The sequence below is a fragment of the Periophthalmus magnuspinnatus genome, chromosome 1 (genome assembly GCF_009829125.3).
Source record: "Periophthalmus magnuspinnatus isolate fPerMag1 chromosome 1, fPerMag1.2.pri, whole genome shotgun sequence".
Taxonomy (NCBI): domain Eukaryota; kingdom Metazoa; phylum Chordata; class Actinopteri; order Gobiiformes; family Gobiidae; genus Periophthalmus; species Periophthalmus magnuspinnatus.
Window position 1 is genome coordinate 1,946,232 of NC_047126.1, and position 19,489 is coordinate 1,965,720.

General features: G+C 43.5%; 1 protein-coding gene across 1 annotated transcript in view; it reads left to right on the top strand.

Annotated features, from left to right (window-relative positions):
* Positions 1 to 5,513: 5,513 nt before the first annotated feature.
* The window catches only part of rhbdl3 (rhomboid, veinlet-like 3 (Drosophila)), an 85,770-nt gene continuing 71,794 nt past the window's right edge, over positions 5,514 to 19,489 (top strand). Inside the window, exons 1-2 of the mRNA XM_033971690.2 lie at positions 5,514 to 5,660; positions 7,583 to 7,606. Coding sequence (XP_033827581.2) covers positions 5,514 to 5,660; positions 7,583 to 7,606 — 171 coding nt within the window. The remainder of the gene's footprint in view (positions 5,661 to 7,582; positions 7,607 to 19,489) is intronic.

Genomic DNA, 19,489 nt, shown 5'->3' on the forward strand with positions numbered 1-19,489 from the left:
GTGGTTGGCTATTGCCCAGAAGTCCCCCATTCTGGCAAACAAAGCTATTTTGACATTGTTTCCATTTTCCACACATATCTGTGTGAGCTGAGCTTTTCAAGCCTGACTGCTGTAAAAAATAAAAAGAGACTGAGAGCTGTTGAGGAAGAGCTTTGTGTGTGTCTTTCTTCACTTTGTGCCAGAATATCAGCTGTGTTCATCCAAACAGGCCCAGGTTAATCAAATATATATTGTAATGCCCCGTATTCACAGGTAAGAAAGACACGCCTTGTTCTTTGCAAACGGGTTTATTGTCAAAGTTATAGCTCTCAAACGAGTTAAGCCACAGCTCACGCCTTCAGTCCCACTGTTCTTAAGCACAGCGCCCCCTGCTGATACAACAGGGATAAAACATGAACAAATCCCAACACAGACCTGTTACAATATTTAAAAAATATTTAATTTTATTATAAATTAGTTTTTTGTGTTTATTTGATTCTTATTCAAAACACTTTGTTCAGAAAGGCTTTATATTGTAAATATATAGACAGCAGAGTTTCATATTTAACATTTTCTGCTGTTGATTTGCCGCTTGAGTTTTTCAATGAAAAAATGTGCAAAAAACACTGAAATAAACAGACAACCACTTGGGCTTTAAGTTTGGCCAAGGAACAAAAGGCTACATTATCTTAAATGAACTTAAACTGTCAACATGAGCACAATAACGCACTGTGACATACAGACATGTTGTGATGCTAATGCTCCAAACAGACTCACCAGATCCAGTTTATATCGGCCACAGGTCTACACCCAGCGCCAGTGGTGGAGGTAAAGGCTCCGACAAGTTTACAACATGTAGCAAAGGTTTCAGGACACGGACGACATTATTTATGGCAAAAACAGCGAAAACACGTCACCTGCTCCTGATTTTGACCACAGGTTAGTGTATTTTACACCTGGGTTACAAATACTTTCACTTTTTAATCTTTAAGTACATTTTTAAACAGGTACTTTAATTTCAGTTTTTTCATGTGATACTTTTACTTGAGTATTTCTTTGCTCTGATGTACTTTTACTTAAGTATCAAACTAAGTCCTTGCTCCTCCACTGCTTGTCGTACATATATTTTTAGAGATGGTTTAGTGACACTTGAATGAATCAGTTAGTCCTGGAGTCCAACACAAGGGGGCAGCACTGCATATATCACATACTTGTGTTTGTATTAATATGGATTAGATTAGAGAGTCTAAGATCAAACACTGTGAAACGATACAAGGGATGAATGTGTAGATTTATGATTTACACACTTTTATTATGATTCTTGTTTGTTTTTAGTGGTGTCCATTGATGACCAGCCTCATGTGTCGCCTCTATCTGCTCCTCTCCTGAGCAGCACCGCCGGACCTCACAGACACTTCTCCTGTCCGCTCATTTATTTATTTATCTTCATTTATACAGGGAAACCCAATGAGAGCATGTAAAAACTCTCTTTTTTATGGACGCCCAAACAAAACAAACAAGTGTACAAGTCCAGATAAAACATTAAAAGCAGGAGCAGGTGTGTGGATAAATGTTTGTTATCAGATTATTAAAGTTAACATATATATTTTTTTATGTTCCGTATTAACATTTATTTGGGTCATTAGTATTTTGTTTCTTACTTACTTATTTTATTAACAGTGAATATTATTTATTATATTACGTTGGATACATTATTTACTTTCTTCTTAAGTTTATTGGTTCCTACTTATTGTTGCAGTACGGCGCATTTGAGGAGCGCACCGATAAAAATGTAACGAGACGAGACGAGTGAAGTTGTTGAATAAATATAAACAAAGAAGAAGCAAGAAAATACATCATATTAAATGGAACTGTGACCGACAAACCACAGCCTCAAGAAACTGAAGAGAAGAAAATGTCAGGGTCAAATTTACATAAACGTTGGATCTCAGTGTGACTCTGAAGTGCTGTACGTTTGCGATTTGTTTTCTCCCCGACAAAACCCACAATGTCGATGAAACGTTCTGCACCGACAAAGACGCCGACGAAGGTTTGAACTTTGAGAGAGTTTAAACGAGAGAGAAATGTGAGAAAATGTTAACGCCTGTGTGAGAAAAGTGTATAAAGTGTGTGGTGAGGGGTTTTACAGACAAAAACAGAGAGAATAATGTAAAAAATAAAGATGATCCCTCATCATCTGCCCTTAGACACAACAGTCTAATCCGTGAGTTCCCGGCTGGAGGGGACGGTCCCAGCTCCTCGTTTAACCTGGAATTTACAGGAGAAGACCCCGCCCCCCGAGTGGACGAGCCCCCAGAATGCACCGTGTCATTTCACAGATGATTAAAGAGCAGCGTCTGTTTGTGTAACGCACACAGGCTTCAGGCAGTGTTTAAGTTTAATGTGCTTTTTATAACACAAAACGTTTCATAACCTGCTATTTTTATATATTTATCTTTATATAAACAGGGCGAGCCAATGAGAGCGTAGACTGAGCTCTTCATGTGCGTCGTGTTTAAAATACAGAAAAATACAAACAAAAATACACAGAAAATCAGCTCCAGATGTAACACTGACGTCTACTGATACTGACTTACATACGCATTATTTTAAGTATTTTTATTATAGTTTGAGACCTGCTGAAAAGACGGAGCGTTTATTCTTAACACAAACAAAAACATACAAATAAATTCAGCTTAAATCTTTATCGAAATCACCACATTTTAAGCTTTATAAGAAAAAAATCTGCACGAAATACTTAAACTTTTTACTCTTTAAGTGCATTTTTAAACCTGTACGTTGATACTTTTACTTGAGTATTTCTTTGCTCTGGTATCTGTACTTTTACTTAAGTAACAAAACTAAGTCCTTCTTCCATCGCCGCGTGTCGTTTTGTTCTGTTTCGCTGTAAAAACCTGCACATAACGACTTTTTTAAATACGTGTATGGACTGTATAAACATTTTCTGGACATTTGATTGTATTTTCCTGCTGATGTTAACGAGGAACTGTTTGTCTTATAATGTAATTGTAATGAAATGTTGTTTTTTTGTTGTGTTTTCACTGTCCAGAGAGAAGCAGACGTAGATAAATCTGGTACAAATCATCTTTTCTTTTGTGAGATTAATGAGTTTGTACATGATCCCTGACAAATAAACAAAGAAAGTACATATATTTATAGAGATGTTTGGTGAGTAAACTGAACAAACAAAACAAAAACATGTGCACAAGTATCTGTTTATTCACCAGGCCGTGTTTTGACTCTATTGTTTCCATAGCGATCGTTGGAATATTGTGTTGAGGGACGAACAGAGACGTTTTATGAAAATGACAGTCAAGTCTGAAACTCTGTGTTTAAGGAGGGTCTGTCTTTTGGAACAGAGAAGTGATAAAAAGCTGTTTTTTGTTGCTGAGAAAAAAAGAGATTGATGTAGTATCTGAAATATTTAGGATGGAAAAGCAAAAGTACACAATAAACATCCAAAGGAACAGATTTTATAGTTTTTATAGTATTTTTATAAGTGGATCAAGTAAATCGCCTCGACTACAACTGAGATTTTGTGACTTGAGAATTATTATTTTACTGTACAATGCAACAACAACGACAATAATAAATACAAAATAATAATAACAACAATAAAGAATACAAGAAAATAAAAACAAAAAATAATAAAGAATAAGATAATAATAATAATAATAATAATAATAATAATAATAATAATAATAATAATAATAATAATAATAAAGAAAATGTATCAGTTGTATCCAAAATTCCTTGGGTCAGCGACTCACAAATGAAACAAAGACCATGTGAAATTAATTTATTCTAAAATCATTCATTTAATCTTAAAGGGCCCATATTACGCTCTTTTCTGATCTCTGTTCTAATGTCGTTTCCTCGACACAAACAGACCTGGAGTTGCGTTTTATTTCATTCGCACATGTTTAACACACAAAACAGCTCATCTCTCAAACTGAAAACACTCTGCTCCACCTTGTGATGTCATCATGTGGTAATACAGGAAGTGCTCCACTGTGTATTTTTTATTTTTATTTTTTTAATTGCACACTGTCATGATCCCTGTTCTGTTCTGTTACAATTCCTGCCTTGCTCTCCCCGTGTCCTCGTCTTCCCCCCTCCCTCACCTGTCTGTCTCCGGAGCTGGGCGGAATCCGGACTCCTCCCACGCGCACCTGCTCCCCATCAGCGCAATCAACGCCACCTGCCGTGGATAAGAGGGGTCCGGACGAGTCACTCGGGGCCGGAACGTCCGAGTACTCACGTGATTATACTTTTGGCTTTGTACTTTTGATTCATGCTCGTCCTCTGTGTCTCACTGGAATCCTTTTGTCCTGCTCCAGATCTCCGTCCCTGAACCTGCTCCGGACTACCCCAGCACCCGCACCTCCGCCCTGGTACGTCCTGTATCCTCACTGCCGTGCACTGTGTCTCTCTACGCTCACGGACCCGCACCCACGCTCCCCAGCTACGTTGGATCTATGAACTCTGATCTCTATGAACACTTCTATGAACTTTGGGTTCTATGAACACTTCTATGAACTTGATTTTGATGAACATTTATTGTGAATAAAGACATTATAAAACTTAGTGAGTCCCGCAACTTTGGTCCTTACGCCCCGCTGGTTACGACACACACACCATTTCTTGAATCATTTGGATCATTTCCGCTGTGAAATTGTGAATCTACTACTGAACTAAAGGCAAAGCTGAAGCTGTTAACTTGAAAACTACCACTTGATGACATCACAAGGTGGAACATCGCATTTTTGAGCTTTGGAGATGTTAGAGTAATAATAAAGTGTGACTCAAACATGTGTGAATGAAACAAAGCTCAACTCCAGGTGTGTGTTTGATGCTTTAGAACACGACTTAAAGCTCCTGAGTCAGTTTTGTGTCTCTCCTTTAAACTTCTGTATATGCGCCTGTTTTTTGGGGATTACATCATAACTTGGATTTAATCTGGCTGCATTCACCAGACTCTGCGTAGGTTTAAACAGCATGACATAAAGTCTATTCCCACATTGACAGAGCCCTCCTCATCCTCATCCTCATCCTCATCCTCATCCTCATCCTCATCCAGGCCCCTCCTCCTCTTCCTCCTCTGTCCCCGCCCACACATTCTCTCTTTTCTCTTCAGCCCTGGACTCGTTCTGACCGAGCACCTGGCTGGAGAGATGCGCGCTCCTCGTGTCCCTCCGGTGCCCGTGTCCAGACGATGACGCGTGGAGCCCGTGGACGGAGCGTCTCGCGCATAACGAGGCTCGCGCGGACGTCACGGCGCGTTCGGTGATGTCACGTCGGTCTAAACTTGCCTCCGCCGCCTCTGTCGCCTCTGCTCTGCTCCCGGAGGCTCGCGTTCGGGGCTCGTGCGTGGACTAAACTTTAAAACCCCGCTGGAGTCCGCGCGTGGATGCGTCCTTTCCGCTCTCGTGCGCCTCACGTTGGTTTCCATGGCTGCGCGCGCTGATGATCCCTCCTGACGCGCTCTGACGGGTTGGATTCTCCGTGGCTCGATGGAGGAGGGAAGTAGCAGCCCGAGGAGGACAGGGGGGACCCGGGACACCACCGTGAACTCGTCCCCGGCCGTGGCAGCGCACGCGGAGGGGGATGAGATCGAGGTTTTGGAGAGCACAGACGTGGAGCCCGCCGCGTCAGAGGAGGTGAGTCCACGTTTATCTCACTTCTGAGTGACTTTTGACATATTTTAGACTCATTATGTCACCTACAAACCCAAATCCAACTTTATAAAACTGTTTAAAATCCAAAGTTATGACAAAACCAAGCAACAGGTTTGTAGGACAGTGCTTAAAGCTGCACTATGTAACTTTCCTGGCTGCTTGTCTCCATGGAGATGTTATCACTTTGCCTAGAACGCCTCCCAGTGCGGCCTTAAACACGTCTGTCGCCAGTTACAGGTCAGATCTGCGGGGAAAAGAGCCCTCTCACTGTGAGTTTGCAGTTTCTTAAAGCAGACCTACGGTGCTTGTGTCTCTATGGTTCTCATCTCTGACACCGTGGATCGTTTTGTTATAGTTAAATCGCAATATTCATCTAAAAAGAGCAGCAGATTTTTATTTTTTGTTAATTTGTACCAAAATGAGAAGGAAACAACTATAACACGGTTTAAAAGCTCCGAAAAGTCCAGTTTGTGGAACAGGTCTGTCGCTTTAAGACACAAAAAACAAGATAAATGTTTGTTTATTTCAAACTGTGGAACATTCAAGGCCAAAGCAGCAACATCTCCATGGAAACTAGACAGCAAACCCTTCACTGGAAAAGTTACATAGTCCAGCTTTAATATAGGATAATATAGGAGTTCTGTGACATGTGTATTAAGTTTTAGAGAGGAGGTATTTACCTCTGTGGGGTATTAAAGAGGAGGTATTTACTTCTGTGGGGTATTAAAGAGGAGGTATTTACTTCTGTGGGGTATTAAAGAGGAGGTATTTACATCTGTGGGGTATTAAAGAGGAGGTATTTACTTCTGTGGGGTATTAAAGAGGAGGTATTTACTTCTGTGGGGTATTAAAGAGGAGGTATTTACTTCTGTGGGGTATTAAAGAGGAGGTATTTACTTCTGTGGGGTATTAAAGAGGAGGTATTTACTTCTGTGGGGTATTAAAGAGGAGGTATTTACATCTGTGGGGTATTAAAGAGGAGGTATTTACTTCTGTGGGGTATTAAAGAGGAGGTATTTACTTCTGTGGGGTATTAAAGAGGAGGTATTTACTTCTGTGGGGTATTAAAGAGGAGGTATTTACTTCTGTGGGGTATTAAAGAGGAGGTATTTACTTCTGTGGGGTATTAAAGAGGAGGTATTTACTTCTGTGGGGTATTAAAGAGGAGGTATTTACTTCTGTGGGGTATTAAAGAGGAGGTATTTACTTCTGTGGGGTATTAAAGAGGAGGTATTTACTTCTGTGGGGTATTAAAGAGGAGGTATTTACTTCTGTGGGGTATTAAAGAGGAGGTATTTACTTCTGTGGGGTATTAAAGAGGAGGTATTTACTTCTGTGGGGTATTAAAGAGGAGGTATTTACATCTGTGGAGTATTAAAGAGGAGGTATTTACTTCTGTGGGGTATTAAAGAGGAGGTATTTACTTCTGCGGGGTATTAAAGAGGAGGTATTTACTTCTGCGGGGTATTAAAGAGGAGGTATTTACATCTGCGGGGTATTAAAGAGGAGGTATTTACTTCTGTGGGGTATTAAAGAGGAGGTATTTACTTCTGTGGGGTATTAAAGAGGAGGTATTTACTTCTGTGGGGTATTAAAGAGGAGGTATTTACTTCTGTGGGGTATTAAAGAGGAGGTATTTACTTCTGTGGGGTATTAAAGAGGGGGCAGGCTGCAGACTGAACACTGTCCATTATCTCTGAGCCTCATTTAACTCAACCATCACTTAACGACACTGTGATCCTGAGACGACAGTTACGACCTCAGCGTTTAGGGGCCCCCGTAAACGCAGACAGGTGACGCCCGCCGGCCCCTCGCTGTCCTCTGACTCTCCCTCTCTCCCTCCCTGTTTCTCTCTCTCTCCATCACTTCTTTCTGTTTGTTTTTTTTCTCTTTCTTCGTCTCAGCAATGGAAGTCTATGTTTGACCAGGTAAGCCCCCCCTGCGTGTGCGCCCCCTGCGTGTGCGCCCCCTGCGTGTGCGCCCCCTGCGTGTGCGCCCCCTGCATGCGTCCCACAGCTTGCGGCCGTGTTGTGTGTGTGGCGTGTGACCTCGCCAAACGCCGCTCTGATATTTGTATTCCGGGCGGTGCAGATGTTTAAAAGGTCACCCACTCACAGGGACATTTAATATTGTTTTAATATTGTAACGTGCTCTGTGTGTCTCTGTGTCTCAACGAAACCACAAATAGGACTCAGGACGTGGAGACATGTCCGGGATTGGATGCAGTGGTGGAACGTGGCAAAGTACAAGTAGTAGCAGTAGTAGTTTAAGGACAAATACAAGTACAAGCTTTACTTAAAGGTCCTACGTTACATAAAACTGACTCTTGTAGCTTTAAGTCGTGTTCTAATGATGTTAGCGCGTCAAAAACACACCTGGAGTTGTGTTTTGTTTCATTCACACGTGTTTGAGTCGCACTTCTGTAACATCTCCAAAGATCTAAATGCTCCGTTCCACCTTGTGATGTCATCAAGTGGTAGTTTTTCACGTTAACATCAACTGTTTTACCTTTTGTTCAGTAGAAACAGAGTGACAATTCCAGGTCTGAAATCAATCTATCCAAATGATTCTATAAATGAAGGTGTGTGGAGTTTAAAAACACAGTGGAGCACTTCCTGTATCGCCACATGATGACATCACAAGGTGGAACAGAGTGTTTTCAGTTTGAGAGTAGAGCTCGGTGTAAATCTGCAGGTTTGTGTGTTAAACATGTGTGAATGAAACAAGGATGATGAGGATGAAGAAAACAGTTTACCTTAATACTTCATGTGATACTTTTACTTTAACTTGAGTATATTTTTGCTCTTGTATCTGTACTTTTACTTAAATAACAAAGTACTTCTTCCACCACTGAGTTAGAGTACGGCCTTTAAGCTCTTGGTCGTGTGTTTTTTATGAATGGTTGTTTGTGTCACACTCAGACTGCAGACTGTAACCCGACTATCACAGTAACACAGAATATTTAAATATTTATAACTCCACACTTCATCATTTCACTCCTCGTACGTCAGTGGGGTATTAAAGAGGGGGTATTTACTTCTATGGGGTATTAAAGAGGATGTATTTGACTTTATGGGGTATTAATGAGGATGTATTTGGCTTTATGTGGTATTAATGAGGATGTATTTGACTTTTTGGGGTATTAAAGAGGGGGTATTTACTTCTATGGGGTATTAAAGAAGATGTATTTGACTTTATGGGGTATTAAAGAGGATGTATTTGACTTTCTGGGGTATTAAAGAGGATGTATTTGACCTTATGGGGTATTAAAGAGGATGTATTTGACCTTATGGTGTATTAAAGAGGATGTATTTGACCTTATGGGGTATTAAAGAGGATGTATTTGACCTTATGGGGTATTAAAGAGGGGGTATTTACTTCTATGGGGTATTAACTGTAACACATAACACATAAGATCTCCATTTTTCCTTTTATTGTTTTGAAAATGCTAAATTCACCCAAAACAACATATTAACATGTTTTATAAGTTTGTTTCTGATGCTCTGAGTCTAATCCCCGCCCCCTTCATAGCACTATCACTTTATAATCAGCATTAATGAAACGACTGCACATCGCGTCAGGTTTGTGAAGTCGTAGTGTGTTGTTTTGTGTCATGTTTTTGTATATTTATGGAGGATTGTTGTGTGGGAGCATGAGTGATGTAGGCTTGTGGGCGGAGCCTTGGACATAACTGTGAGGAGGGTTTGAATACAGCCTGGGAGAGATCTCTAGATTACTCAAACATGCATGGATGATATTTAAAACCCCTTCAGACGTGTTTCTGATGAAGGAACATGGGAGAAAGCTCAAAAAAGTTGATTTTGCATAATCTTTAAGCTTATTTTGGTTATTTGTAAAACACTTAAATAATGCTCTGTGGTTTAGTCTTGGTTTAGTCCTGGTTTAGTCCTGTTTTAGTCCTGTTTTAGTCCTGGTTTAGTCCTGGTTTAGTCCTGGTTTAGTCCTGTTTTAGTCCGGGTTTAGTCCTGATTCAGTCCTGGTTTAGTTCTGGTTTAGTCCCTGGTTTAGTCCTGGTTTAGTCCTGTTTTAGTCCAGTTTTAGTCCTGTTTTAGTCCAGTTTTAGTCCGGGTTTAGTCCGGGTTTAGTCCTGATTCAGCCCTGGTTTAGTTCTGGTTTAGTCCCTGTTTTAGTCCAGTTTTAGTCCTGTTTTAGTCCAGTTTTAGTCCTGGTTTAGTCCTGATTCAGTCCTGGTTTAGTTCTGGTTTAGTCCCTGCTTTAGTCCTGTTTTAGTCCAGTTTTAGTCCTGCTTTAGTCCTGTTTTAGTCCAGTTTTAGTCCTGCTTTAGTCCTGTTTTAGTCCAGTTTTAGTCCTGCTTTAGTCCAGTTTTAGTCCAGTTTTAGTCCTGCTTTAGTCCAGTTTTAGTCCAGTTTTAGTCCTGCTTTAGTCCTGTTTTAGTCCAGTTTTAGTCCTGCTTTAGTCCAGTTTTAGTCCAGTTTTAGTCCAGCTTTAGTCCAGGTTTAGTCCTGGTTTAGTCCTGGTTTAGTCCTGGTCCCATGGGCCTGTCCTGGTGCAGTTTCATTCTGGCTGATGTCATAAGTGACACACTGATGTGGGACAAACCCCAGGAGAACAAACAGACCAGCTGATCTGAGCATGTGGCAGACGGCAGGCGCCCTCTGCCCTCCCTTTGCATTAATGCTCTCGATGGGACTGCCCTGCACCTGCCCGTCCCGGGGCCCCCTCTGTCTTACACGTCCGTGGGGACGGGTGTCATGGTTTGGTCTCAGATCATCACAGTCTAGTATTTAAAGGTCCTGTATGGCACAAAATGGACTCGTGAGGTTTAAGTCATTCTAAAGTAAAACAGAGACACGGCCCTTTAAATCCGAGCACTTTATGGGTTTAGGCGCTAAAAGAAATCATCAGGCTGAACATTTGTGAATTAGCATTTTAGATTTTACAATTCAATATAAACATAGCCCCTCCATCTGGGACTGTGACATCATCACATTCAAGAATCTGATCGCGGCCAATCGCGTCTCAGACAGACTTAAGGTCCCGGGGGGATTATGTGCGACACAAGGTAGAAAGTAACAGATTCAGGACATAAGTGGGCCTCTTAACGCCGCCGCCTCGAGTCAATGGAAGTGCCCTCGAGTGGAAGTTTTGCAGCGTTTATCTGAATAGTAAAGTGTGCGCTTGATCTGGCAACAACAAATCCTCCCTTTTTAGTCCGCCGTTCGTCGTTGTCCTTGGCGTTTTCGTTCTACAAAGAGCTACGGCGTTTGTCCGGGGGATGACCTCAGAGAAAGTACTTTTGTCTGTGCGAGCGGCTACACAGAGCAACGTGTGACCGGTGAAAGGGTTTGAATACGTATTAGCGCCCCCTGTATAAAGAAGTACGTACTGTCCGTGTCACATTCTCATTTCTCTGGATAAAGAAGTGGATCAAAGTGAATGTGACGTCAGCACAACGTTTGGCCCCAAATGAAGCTCAAGGCCAGAGCAGGAACAATCTGAGTATCATAGCAACCAAAGAGCCAGTCAGGAGCGAGGCTGTTCCCGCCCGCACCTCTGGTTTAGCCGGGAGCGAGCGCTTAGCAACGCCGTCAATCAAACCTGTTGCTAACGCTAACAGGAGCGACCTCGGGGAAAGAAGGACCTGATTTGTCTGTTATTAATGTTCAGATCTTGATTTACAGACACAATAGTGAAATAAAAACCCCAGGATCATGTAGAGGGTTAATACGAACATTTAAGACCAGAATGAGTCTGAAGCAGCAGAGACAGAGAGAGGGGACGGTTTTTCAATAGAAAGTGAATTGCGCCCAACCTGGTTTAATCCTGGTTTAGTCCTATTTTTGTCCTGGTTTAGTCCTGGTTTAGTCCTGGTTTAGTCCTGGTTTAGTCCTGGTTTAGTCCCCGGTTTAGTCCTGGTTTAGTCCTGTTTTAGTCCTGGTTTAGTCCTGTTTTAGTCCAGGTTTAGTCCTGGTTTAGTCCTGGTATCGGTCCCTGGTTTAGCCCTGTTTTAGTCCTGCTTTAGTCCTGGTTTAGCCCTGGTTTAGTCCTGGTTTAGTCCTGGTTTAGTCCTGGTTTAGTCCTGGTTTAGTCCTGGTTTAGTCATGGTTTAGCCCTGGTTTAGCCCTGTTTTAGTCCTGCTTTAGTCCTGGTTTAGCCCTGGTTTAGTCCTGGTTTAGTCCTGGTTTAGTCCTGGTTTAGTCCTGGTTTAGTCATGGTTTAGCCCTGGTTTAGTCCTGGTTTAGTCCTGGTTTAGTCCTGGTTTAGTCCTGGTCTCTGATGTGTCATTAAACTGTTTCATTCTCAAACTCATCGTTTTCTTTGGTCTCACTGTTTTAAGATAAACTTTGATTGTTCCCAGACTCATCATCCCCTCGTCAGGGTAAAGAGCCACAAAGAGCCACAAAGAGCCACATAGAGCCACATAGAGCCACATAGAGCCACATAGAGCCACAAAGAGCCACAAAGAGCCACAAAGAGCCACAAAGAGCCATAAAGAGCCATAAAGAGCCCAGAGCTGCACCTCTGGATCTGCTTCATGACGCTGCAGGCCGGGCTTGTCTTCTCTTCACTCCTTTCCTCATCTCCTTCTCTCCTCTCCTCTCCTCCTCTTCTCCTCCCCTCTCCTCTCCTCCTCTCCCCCTCTCCTCTCCTCCTCTCCTCCTCTCCTCTCCTCCTCTCCTTCTCTCCTCCCCTCTCCTCCTCTCCTCTCCTCCTCTCTTCTCCTCCTCTTCTCCTCCCCTCTCCTCTCCTCCTCTCCTCTCCTCTGGTCCCGGGGGAGGATTTTGTTGCTGTATAAGTGCTTCTCCTCTCCTCCTCCCCTCTCCTCCTCTCCTCCTCTCCTCCTCCTCTCCTCCTCCCCTCTCCTCCTCCCCTCTCCTCTCCTCCTCTTCTCCTCCCCTCTCCTCTCCTCCTCCTCTCCTCCTCCTCCTCCCCTTTCCTCCTCCCCTCTCCTCCTCTCCTCCTCTCCTCTCCTCCTCTCCTCCTCTCCCCCTCTCCTCTGGTCCCAGGGGAGGATTTTGTTGCTGTATAAGTGCTTCTCCTCTCCTCCTCTCCTCTCCTCCTCTTCTCCTCCCCTCTCCTCTCCTCCTCCTCTCCTCCTCCTCCTCCCCTCTCCCCCTCTCCTCTCCTCTGGTCCCGGGGGAGGATTTTGTTGCTCCTTCTCTCTGTGTGCGCAGGAAGTTAGAAACCAAAACGTCCAATGATCTGATTGTGTCTCCATCACCTGAAACAAACAGAGCCCCCCCCCCCGGGATAAACTACCCAGAATGCAGTGGGGCAGGTGACCACGGACCAGGAGTAAAGTACAAATGTGAGGTATCTGTACTTTTACTCAAGTTACAGAGCTGAGTGTGTCTTCCAGCGCTGCTAATGTGTTTAAAGTCGACACAAGTCCCCGTGTTTGTGGAGGATTTGCGGCTTTGAGGCTGGAGGTCGTCGGTTTGTTCTGGGTTTTTCTGATTAAGCGCCGTTGTCATAGCGATGGAGCCAAACGTACTTATTTGTTGAGTATTTCTGCGACTCGAAATGCAGAAAACGAGACGTAAAGTCGGTTTATACCATCTACACGTTTTGTTTTTGCTCGTGCCGCGGACACAGAGCGACGCTAACGGTTGCTAATCCATATCAAACGCTGGTAGCGGCGACGACGGCGACGACGGCGACGACGGCGGCGATGGGGAAAATGAACAGAAGTGTCACTCTGTTTGCCGTCGCTGTGGTGAGTTTGAATATGAATTTTAGATGTGTTCACGGAGATTCCCCGGAGACGCAGCGGCTCACGTTTAACGGGGAGCGACGGGGGGGAGGTTAACCACTCTGCCGCCGTGACACGTGTTTCATAATATTTGTCTGATACGAGCTGAGTGTGTGCGTGTTATAAAACGAGAGCAGTGATGACGGGAATACTTTGAAAATGTATTTGGTTACAGAGTACTACATACCCAAATGAAAGTGTGTTTAGTTACACGGGCCGATCAGAGTACTGCGTTCTGAATACTTTGAGTACTTTTACACAGAGTTGCTTTATGTTATAGTGAAAAAACAAAAGATATAATTAAACAGCTTGATTTTTGTTGCTCTGTTTGTTATTCATTCATGTAAGTCTAATTAGAGATGGAAACACACACACACGCACACACACCAACACACATTCAGACACACACAAACACACCCACACCCCCACTCACACACACACACACACACTCACCCCGTCTCACTGTGTGTTTCTTTGACTGTGTGTGTGTGACATGGAGCTCCCTGTGGTGTCTTTTCCCACCCGAGGCACACGTCCTCTCAGCCTGTCATTAAACCCGCTCACCTCCACCTCCCGTCCCTGCGTACCTCCACCTCCCGTCCCTGCGTACCTCCTGTCCCTGCGTACCTCCACCTCCTGTTGCTGCGTACCTCCACCTCCCGTCCCTGCGTACCTCCCGTCCCTGCGTACCTCCTGTCCCTGCGTACCTCCCGTCCCTGCGTACCTCCTGTCCCTGCGTACCTCCTGTCCCTGCGTACCTCCACGTCCCGTCCCTGCGTACCTCCCGTCCCTGCGTACCTCCCGTCCCTGCGTACCTCCCGTCCCTGCGTACCTCCCGTCCCTGCGTACCTCCTGTCCCTGTGTACATCCTGTCCCTGTGTACCTCCTGTCCCTGCGTACCTCCACCTCCCGTCCCTGCGTACCTCCCGTCCCTGCGTACCTCCCGTCCCTGCGTACCTCCCGTCCCTGCGTACCTCCCGTCCCTGCGTACCTCCACCTCCCGTCCCTGCGTCTCGCTTGTGCTCGTGGGGCCATAAAACGGTGCCAACAACCTGCCAATTAACACAGAAACTTACAACATTTGTGAGGAATGAGGAGGAGGAGGAGGAGGAGGAGGGAGCGAGCGTGGAGGAGCGGCATGTTACATCATGTCTGGAGTACGCTTACTTTACTTCACCCGATGATGTCATGAGGTGGTTATGTTGGATCACACAAGGAGCAGCTGTGATTTACGTGACTTGAGATGGTGAATGAAGTTTTGATTTGAGAGTTTTGTGGGTTGAAGAAAATACTTTGAGCTTGTTTAAGTTTTGTTCCGACACGACAGATGGAATTATGGGTAATGCATCAGCGTGTATGGTCCAGAGGTGGAGCGTAACCAAGTACAAGTAGAAAAGTACGCAGACTATAAGACTATAAGTAAAGTACCGTATTTCCCGGACTATAACTTGTACTTTTTTCATTTGTTTGGCCGGGGGCGCGACTTATACTCCAAAAAATACGATACTGTACATAAGTATAACTATTAGGCATCTGGATACTTTTTACTTTACTACTTTACTTTTTACATCAGTATTCTCAGTACATGTATTCATTTACTTCTCACTACTGCGACTCTTTAAAGATGTTTGAGGTATTTTGAGATATTTGGAGATATTCAACAGCGGTAGAAGGTAACAAAGTACAAATAGTAAAAGTACTGTACAGATACTTAAAAATTCAACTGAAGTACATTTTACAGTGGGTACTTTTCACTTTTACTTCACTACATTAAAGAGCAGTATCTGTACTTTTTACTCCAGTACGTTTTTGAACAGGACTGAAAAGTAAAAAGTACTTTTCATCTGATTTGAGGGGTTATTTTTAACGACCCATAATGCAGTGGTGGAAGGTGTAACCAAGTATCATTATTAAAGTACAAATGTTAGGTATCTATACTTTTACTTAAGTAGCTATTGAAGTGGATACTTTTTACTTTTACTTCAGTACTTTTAAGAACAGTATCTGTACTTTCTACTCTACTACTCTACTTTCTACTACATTTTTGAACAGGACTGAAAAGTGAAAGTATTTTTTATTATAGTTTGAGATTATTTTTTATTTATAATTTATATTTTATTTTTTTAACACAAAAAACACAAAAATATACAAATTAAAACAGATAGATACAAAATCAGTCGCTTCTGTTGAATAAAATCACCACATTTGAAGTTTTATACGACTCAAAATCTGCTCAAAATACTCTTTAAGTACACTTTTTAATACTTTTATGTAGGTAGGTTTTTTTTTTTTTTTTTTTTTTTTTGCAGTATTTTTACTTGAGTATTTCTCTGCTCCAGTACCTGTACTTTTCCTTCTTCCTCTCCTGCTTTAGTCTGGTGTGTGTCTGTTTTTACACCAGACCCTTCAGTTTTTTATGACCTGCTTCATTTAATCTGACGTTGCCGTTTCGTGTAATCAAAACCGTTTCCAGGTTTTAGCGCGGCCCGATGTCTGATTTGGAGTTTCATATTTCGTTTCAGGATCAGGGTGCAGTGATTTGCATACTGATCTGGCAAATGTGTGAATGTGTGTGTGTCCTTCCAAACTCCGCTTGTTCGACCCCGTGTGACTGGACTTTGGGTTCGGGTCAAAGCAACAGCAAAAAACGAGATACTTTCTAACTAAAACCCCTCTCTTGGTTGGCGCTAACTGGTATTTCTTGTATTTTTTTTTTCGTTTTTTAGTCAATAAATTCTCGAAAGGAGCACATAATCAGAGTTTAGAATCATCATATTGGACTGGAAAGTGCTTGTCGTCCTAATGGCCGTTGACACATGCACAGATGGAGAGGTCACAGTCTGCTGACCCCGTGTCTCACTGACCGGGGCCAAACTGCACTCATCTGATTGAATACTAATGCTTTATGTTTTGGCGATGGGATCTTTGACTAATAAACTTACAAGAACGGATCCAAAAACGCAGCCAGAGAGGAATAATAAAATACTTTTAATCAAACCTAATCTGCGAAATGGATTTTTCGGAGCTTTTCACCGTGTTATAGTTGTTTCCCCTCAGCGTTTACTCACTAAAAGTTGATTCATGTTTGAGTTTAATCGTTAATCGCTCATTTTCAAGACGCCATTTTGCTGATCAATCCGCGTTTTCACCTCCGCTGACATATTTACTTCCTTCTCCGGTTTTATTTTCTTAATCGGTGATACGTCGCGTCGTCATTTTGGTGCAAAAAAAAAATCTGCTGCTCGCGAGTGTGAGGTGCAGCCGTCCCTAGGGGGCGCCAGCAACTACACGGCGCTTTGTTGTGATGATGTTTACGGTGATGTCAGCTCCATTGGACACCGCAGTTTTATAACATGGAATTCAGCAGATTTGTTTCTTTTATCAAGTCGTTTTAGATGAATACACTGGTCTCTGGGTTACGTTCTAAAAATAACCCGCAATAGGCGAAATCCACAAAGATTTTTGTCTGTAAAACCCCTCACCACACACTTTATACACTTTTCTCACACAGGCGTTAACATTTTCTCACATTTCTCTCTCGTTTAAACTCTCTCAAAGTTCAAACCTTCGTAGGCGTCTTTGTCGGTGCAGAACGTTTCATCGACATTGTGGGTTTTGCCGGGGAGAAAACAAATCACAAACGTACAGCACTTCAGAGTCACACTGAGATCCAACGTTTATGTAAATTTGTCTGAACACATTCTGTACTGGACAGAAGACACGGCACGGAGGAGACTGATGGACAATGGTCTACAGTCCAACAGCCAATCAGGACGCACGACACAATGGTCTACAGTCCAACAGCCAATCAGGACGCACGACACAATGGTCTACAGTCCAACAGCCAATCAGGACGCACGACACAATGGTCTACAGTCCAACAGCCAATCAGGACGCACGACACAATGGTCTACGGAAAAGTGAACCGCGATATAGTGAGAGACGACTGTATTGTGTTTTAAAATGTGCAAATTGTAACATCATATAGAGCAGAGACAAGCACAATGGGACTAATAAAGTTTTATTTGCAAAAGAGGAGGTGGCTGGAGTGACCTAAAAGCACAGAAAAAGTCAGATAAATCTAATATAAAAGCAAAAACGAGCAGCAGATGATCTTGAATTAGCCTTTACCACACTCTAAAACAACGCTCTGGGAGATTCCTGCGGCAGAGCTGTTCCTTAAGGGGGAAGTGGGCGGAGCTGGAGGTGGAGCCGCAGGTGACCAGGAAAACACGGCACAGGGGAGTGGACTCGCACAGGCCAGACATAACACCACACAAACCTGCAGACGCTTTGATTGAAATACCATAATCCCAGCTCTCCCGGCTCCCTCTCTGCTGGAAATAGACTTACTTAATAAAGGGCTACAACTGAAGAGCACAAAACATCGTCTAGGTGGATGCAGCGGAGGTAAAAATAGGACGTGAGTGTCTTTGTCTTTTAGATCTATAAACGGGTTTTTAAGCTTTATAAATGATAATGGGTTTGTATAGGTTTAATCGGAATACTGTACGTCAACGCAAGGATAAACTAAGGTCCCAGTGCGATGTTCAGCCACGGGGCAACTCTTTTGGATTTATTTAAAGTACTCTCCCACTCATCCAGTGTTTTTTTCTTTATTTTTACTACTTTCTACGTTTATATACAAACAGAAAGACTGGAATTATGCAGCAATGACAGTGAAGTGCAGCTACTTTACTTAAAAACATATATTTAAACGGTAAACGGTCCAGCTTCAAGTCTCTCAAATCGCTTTACGTCAAGGAACCACTCAGCCGTTCACACGCTACAGGTGGGATAAGTGTCTTTGCCCAAGGACACAACGACAGCATTCATCTGTGGGAGTTGGAATCGCACCGCCAACCTGTGGGACGGTGGATCTCAACGCTCAACCAATGATGTTTATGTCGAGAGCAGGATTCGGACCGGCAACCTTCAGATCAATGGATAAACACTCTACAAAATGGGCTGCTAAAGTCCGACAGCGGCTCAGTTGGTAGAGTTATTTAACTTTTTTCTTTTCTTCGTAATTCCATATGTCTTACTTTATATATTTGATGTCTTCTGTGTGTATATAAAACGTAAAAAGTATTAAAAATATAGAAACTTTTTTGAATGAGGGTGAATCTGTCACGATATCGCGGTTCACCTTTCGCTGGTTTGTGGATTTTTTTTTAGGATAGTTTCTCATGCTTTTTTTTACAGAGTATGATCGTGCATTGTGTCGTGCGTCCTGATTGGCTGTTGGACTGTAGACCATTGTGTCGTGCGTCCTGATTGGCTGTTGGACTGTAGACCATTGTGTCGTGCGTCCTGATTGGCTGTTGGACTGTAGACCATTGTCCATCAGTCTCCTCCGTGCCGTGTGTTTGCAATTTGTTTTCTCCCCGACAAAACCCACAATGTTGATGAAACGTTCTGCACCGACAAAGACGCCTACGAAGGTTTGAACTTTGAGAGAGTTTAAACGAGAGAGAAATGTGAGAAAATGTTAACGCCTGTGTGAGAAAAGTGTATAAATGTCGTAATGTTCGCGCAAGCGGGACCAAAGAGTGCAGAACTCGGAGCAAGTTAGAACAGACAAGGAGCAAGGAGCAGGGTGCGAGCCAGGGTCCAGGGATACGACACGGAGTGCAGGAACGAGGACAGGGAGTGGCCAATACCGGAGCGGAGAGGCAGGACCGGGAACGGAGCCAGAGACGAAGGAGCAGGGACGGTCCAGGGAGCAGGAATCAGAGCGGGGAGCGAGGTGCGAGCCAGGGTCCAGGGCGTGACGTAGAGGTGAAGACAAAGAGCAGACAATACCAGAGCGGGGAGGCGGGATCAGGAACGGAGCCAGAGACGATGTTTGACACGCGGACAATCTGGCACCGAATGTCCGGTCCTGGCTCCTCTTATCCACGGCAGGTTTCAGGATTCAGGTGCGCGCGGGAGGAGCCAGGAACTCCGCCCAGCTCCAGACTCAGGCAGGTGAGGGAGGGGAAAGAGCACACGGGGAACAAAACAAGGAGCAGGAGCACGTGGATTATGACGATAACGTGTGCGGTGAGGGGTTTTACAGACAAAAACATAGAGA